General features: G+C 38.7%; 1 protein-coding gene across 1 annotated transcript; it reads right to left on the bottom strand.

The window, feature by feature from the left end:
• Nucleotides 1–421: 421 nt before the first annotated feature.
• On the bottom strand, nt 422–4703 carry il13ra2 (interleukin 13 receptor, alpha 2). Its single transcript, XM_030100895.1, has 9 exons — nt 4651–4703; nt 4417–4514; nt 4036–4187; nt 3324–3480; nt 3103–3223; nt 2431–2615; nt 2111–2265; nt 1734–1875; nt 422–1115 (listed from the first exon to the last, which is right to left on the bottom strand). Exons 2-9 carry the CDS (start codon nt 4490–4492, stop codon nt 1066–1068), a joined length of 1038 nt encoding a protein of 345 aa, XP_029956755.1. The 5' UTR covers nt 4493–4514; nt 4651–4703; the 3' UTR covers nt 422–1065.
• Between the last annotated feature and the right edge of the window lie 1178 nt (nt 4704–5881).

The raw sequence follows: 5881 nt of genomic DNA, 5'->3' as shown, positions 1-5881 counted from the left end.
AGTTTGACAGGGCTTCAGTCTGTTGTTGTTAAGAGTGTTTCGGCTCACTGCCTCTCTTAATCTTGCAGGACAAATCACAGCAAGGGTGTCAAACAGGTGAAACCCGGCCAAAACAATCAAAATGCAACGTTAAAAAGCACAAACAAAACACGGCCTGCAATTTTTCAGTGATTTACGATCTAATTGGAGCTTCCCTTATACATTTTTGCATTAAAACAAACTAATAAAAAACGTATTTGATTGAATTGAAAATTTGTTCAAAATACAGAGTCTTTGTAGACAGGATATATTTTCGCCTCTGAATATTGATTAAGCATCAGTTTGTCACAAAACATGAAAGATTTAAGATTTTTCAAAGTCAGTTTGTAAAACAATGAATTCCTCCAATGTCTCGTGGACAAAAGCAACAAAAGACTCAAAACATTGGCTCATTTAATACAAAAACATGTACAAAAGCAACGATGAAGATAAGAGAACATTTGATTCATGCAATTGAGATTTTTTTTTTTCAATAACAGTGCTATGCCAACATTGTCTTGTACTTTTACTGAGTTAAAACTCAAACCGAGAAACACAGAAAAAGACACAAAGGTTTCTATCTCTAGTGTAACAAGTGAGACGTTCAGTTTATACATTTCATTTCCTAAAGAACATGAGTACATCAACATTATTAAAAAATATTTGCCAAAACTGAAGAACTTTGACTTTAGAGTGTTGAAAAAACTACATTCTTGTACAAGCCAGTGCCTTAAATGTAGAGTTGTAAACCAGTGGGATATAGGAAATAGCAAGTACCTTTTTTCTCTTTTTCTTATACATGATGCTGAACTGCGTGTAATGTTTACCCGAAATATACATTTCTAGGGATGGCGTGTATCTGGCGGCCAAACATACATGCAATATTTGAGACGAGGCACCAGTGGAGCAGTAAAGACAGGATTTTACAGAAAAAACAGTGTAATTATTTAGATCATACAACTGTAACCACAAACATATGTTAACAATTTCTATCAAAGCAATATGAAGAGGCCGTGAGATGAAGGTCTTCTCTTTAAAGTTCAAGCCTCAACAGAAGACGAATTTTCTGAAGTCCCTCTGGCGTTGCCTGCACCGTCCTACAGACACAAGAGAGAAAATCAGAGGATTAAAAGAAATGATCAGTCTGGTGTGTTTTGGCAAGTCAAAACAGTAAAAATGTATGAATCAATTAAAAATATATTCAGGAACATAAATAAGAAAATACAATGCTGAAATTAGTGAGGCTTGTGTTACATTATTGGGGGGAAACAAATAATTTAAAAGATTTATAAGAAATTTAAAAAAATAGAATTAATGCAATTTATTATGGGGAATGACGGGATGAAATTGATATCATGATCAAATTTGGAATTTTTCATCTGATGACAGAGAGACATTGAAGATTTACTGATCACACTCATGAACCCCTAAAATTAAAGAAGGTTCATCAGTACATACTTATTACCAGAAAAAGGACCATAATAAAAAATATTTCCTCTAATGAGAGGCATTCAGTGGTTTTGGTTTGATCTCCATCGGTCTAAAAGCCTGAACACTGTGTGGTTGATACTTTTTAAATGAAACAGAAGCGTGAGGAAGTTTGGCTGTCTTCTTCCTGACCTTTTCCTGGCAGGTTTTTCATGTTATGCGAGACAGAAAGGGCCACACCAGTAGCATGAGGTTTGACATTTGTGATAGAAGTGAGGCGTCATTACTTGTGTGGCATATCTTCTGGCTCCAGTCACTCCAGAAGCTTTTGTCGGCGCAATACTTGTGCAATTTTGACCGAACCTTGTAGCACCTTCTCTTGTCTCTGCCAGCGGAGGGCAGGGATAGACTTGTCAGAGTAAAAGGATTCTGTGGAGGAAAAAAAAAAAAAAAAAATGTTTACATTTTGCTGTCTGAATTCAAAGATGGACACTCCTGGTCCTGGAGGTCACCAAGCCTGTGCCTGATTTCAGTGCTGCTCTGCAATGCTTTCATCAGCCGTGCGTCTTTTCTCATCCTGGCAAACAAATCTCCCTCCTGTCAGCCTGACGTGATGTCTGGGTTGAACTGAACTAATGGGACGCGTCAGAGAAAACAAACATACCGGTAATAGTTTGGCCACAGGATCTCCTCGGCTGCACTTCACCTCCCACTCCAGACAATGTTCTGGAATGCTCCCAGCAGGAGGTTCCCAGTGGAGCTCCAGCTGCAGGTCCGGGCCTGTTTGAAGATACATCTTTTCCACAGCAGCGGGTTTCACTGTAAATATTCAAAATTAAACTTGTATTACAGATTATGTCAAGTTCAAAGGAAATAATAGGGAGAGAAAAAAAACTTGGCAGATAATGTTGAGAAGCTACTGAAAGGAGTAAAATCTAAAAGAGTTATTTTTGCCTTATAACTGGTTAATGTCAGTGTTTGTACCATAGTTTTGGATTTGAAGAGAGATGAAGGTTTGTTTCAGGGGTCCCTGAGGGGACGACCCATTCACACAAAAGTTGATGTCGGTGAAATCAGGGAGAGGTTTCTCCGTGAAGTTGCAGCCTCTCCTGATTCCTCTTGAAAAGATGTACTTTGGGCATTCCTCCGCTTGATCAAGTTCTTCGTGCCTGAGAAACAGAAGAACAAGCAGAAGGAAACAGCCGCCACATATTCAGAACAGGATTTGTTTAAATCAAATTTGACAGCCTTTTAATGACCACTTCAACCGTCTCACAAGTTTCAGTCACTGTATCAAATGTTTTCAGCTGCGATGATTGCTCCTCTCTGCATGATGCATATAAAATATTAATAACCCAGTGTTTTTTATGACCTGTTTGAGTGCAGCGTTCCCACAATCACTGACAAGTAGAGCAACTTTTCAACCCGTTCAAACCTTTTGTCCCCTGAATTCACAGTAAAGCTTCACACCTTTGTCTGCACTTCAACTAATAACTGTTTGAAGGAGAGAAAAAATATAGGTTCAACTCTTGCAAACCCCTGAGATGGATGACTCTCTCCTCTAAATTTGTTTCGAGACTGTCCGAAATGTTGTAAATCATTAAGACACCTACATAAATTGTTTGGGGAAACGGTGCACGTGTGCATTCAACGTACCAGAAAAATAGATTTAGCTGTGACTTGGCTGGTGTGTTTGGGCTCCTTGTCCACTTACACTCCATGTACTCCATGTTTTGAAATACACATTTGAAATCCCGGATTTCGGTATCCATAATGCCTGGATGTCAGTGATTAATTTTACACATCATTAAACACACATTCAGCTTTGATTTATTTCTGCTTGAGTCAGTGTGGTATGCGAGACCAGGAGGACGGACCTGTGTCGGAGGGTTTCTGGATCACCTCGGTGTAGTTGGCGCTCATGATCATCGTATTGTTGGTGCATGGTCCCCCGAGCAAGGTGTACACCCTCACTCTAACATCCTTCATCAGGTCAAACTGGGCGCTGTACGTCGTCAGTTTTGTCCTGATGGCCTGCCGATAGAGAGACCAGAGAAACCAGCCCGTTAGTCAACTAAATGCTCTTTTTAAAAAGCCAAGACACAGAATTGGATAAAGCAGAAAGTGACGTGTTTGTCAAACAATCAAATTCCCAAAATATGCAAGTCTTTATGCAAATCTATCTGAGACAAAGTTGGACTCTGATAAATGAACAGGAAGTTGAAGTAGAAAAGGCCAGACGTCATCAGTTTGACCTTCTTAATGTGGCAACTCTAAAACCTGCAGGATGGAGGGGTGACTGCATTCTTTGTCATCTGTCTGAAAAGTCTTGTTGAGTCAACATGTTGCCATGTGGAGGATCCTGACACGACTTTCCCAACCAGCGAAATGCACAACAACACAACATTTCCTCCTGTGTGATGCTGATTACTCATCACCATCCTCACACCAGTAATCATTTCCTCAATACACAGTAATCATTGTCACATATCTATCAGCTATGTTGTAATCTGAGTAAAAGATTTTGCACATAAATCATGCAGCTTTACTGGATCCCTGCAAGGTTTCAATAAAATGGTAAGCACTTACAGACCAGCTGTTCCTGTATGTGTTGAAGTACTCCAGCTGATACTGCACTGTGCACTCTGTCATGCTGTCCATGTTTACTGGGGGGCTCCAAGTAATCACCATGTGTCCCAGATGACCAGGATCCAGGACTTGAAGATCCTCTGGAGGACTCACTGAAAATGAAAAGGAAATCTTCAAAGGTTGTGCCTGAAGCTTTAAAAAAAATAAAGATGCAACATCTGATCGAATGACTGAAAAGCAACATAATCAGAGTTTAAATGAAACACATTTTCTTTTGTTCATATATTTCCAGCAAACATTCAGATAAAAAAAACAAGTTTCTGCATGCAAAAACATTGTTCTCAATTGTATTTACTTCTCATTAAACCTCTGCAGACAAACCTGTCAGTCCTCTGCAGTGCACAACCAGGAGCAGCATGAGTGCAGCTGAGCCAGCCAGCCAGGGTCCAGTCGCCATGTGCAGGACAATGTGATCAGCACTTCCAAAAACAACAAAGAAAAAAAAAGCACAAATTATCTTCCAATTCTTCTCAAGTATTCATAAAATGATGAGTAATCACTTAGAAAGGAAAACTGGAATAAGTCAAAAAGTGCTAAGTGAAACACATGACTGACAGATAAGAGATGCCGAAGAGTAGCTTTTCCTCCCTCAGCAGGTTGAGACAGAGCAAAACTAAATCATTTGGACTGCTTCTAGGAAAACAGTTCAGGGAATAATAGAGATGGGAACTGATGACTAATCGGCTGAGAGGGTGTTGCCCTGGTGGAAATAATCATATGATCGAAGCGTACCATGGGAGGGAGAGTGTGTTCAATCAAATGACCAGAGGAGAATACTGGCCAGACTTACACTGAATGTAGAATCTGCTTGTTCAGTGAGGCAAATTTACAACTGAATTATTTCTCTGTGTTTTGAATTTTGACAACTAAAAAAGCACCATCTAAATACTGACCAGGCTATCTGAGGAGAAAACCTCCAGCATGTGAAGGCTTTGAGAAAAAAATGTAGGAAATTGGGCAATTTTTTTTTATCATTTTAATGTTGATATATGATTTCTAAACTTTTTTTTAATCTGTCCGGTATCAAACATGCAGACTGTACAAAATAATTAATAAAATGCAGAGTGTGAAGCTTAGTGATCTTCAAAGCAGAGAAATACGCTCAAACAAGACAATATGGAGTATAATGGTGGAATCTTAAGCTTATATCTTTCCTCCTTGTGTTCTTCCTAAAGATAGTGAAAATTTAAACATAAACAGTCAGTCTTTGAAAGGAAAAGCTCCTCATCTCACAGTCCAAGTGTCACCAAGAATCTTTTCAGTGATTGCTTCAAGCAAAGTCTGCATCTTTCAAAATAGGATAACTTATGATAATAACAATCTTTTAAAGCAGCATTTCTAAATCACACACCGATAAATCTTTTGGTAATGAGCTGGAAATGGGAACAAATACTTACATGTCTCACATTTTATTAGTAAAATAATATTCTGTGACACATTTGGATGGTGTGGTCCAGAAAATATATATTCCTAACAGTCAGAGTTGCTTGAGGCTGCCACTTATCTAAATGTAAAATACCAAAGCTACTGCAAGCAGCAAAAAAAAAAAAAAAAAAACGAAGAAGAAGAAGAAGAAGAAGAGGAAATTCCTCTTGATATTAACACGACAACAAGGCAGCCTGTACTGCAAAGAATTTCACTTTATTTTATACTCACCATGTTTGTTTCTTAAGAAAACCCTGGAATTTATACAGATGATATGTACAGAGGCTGAGCGTCACTCAGTGTGTCGTCTTACATGCATTACACCAGCTTTGAAATACAAAAATCCTTTATACACCAACTG

This window comes from Salarias fasciatus, chromosome 10, assembly GCF_902148845.1.
Source record: "Salarias fasciatus chromosome 10, fSalaFa1.1, whole genome shotgun sequence".
Classification (NCBI taxonomy): domain Eukaryota; kingdom Metazoa; phylum Chordata; class Actinopteri; order Blenniiformes; family Blenniidae; genus Salarias; species Salarias fasciatus.
Note: the sequence above shows the minus strand (reverse complement) of the source record. Positions and strands in the feature narration are given on the sequence as shown.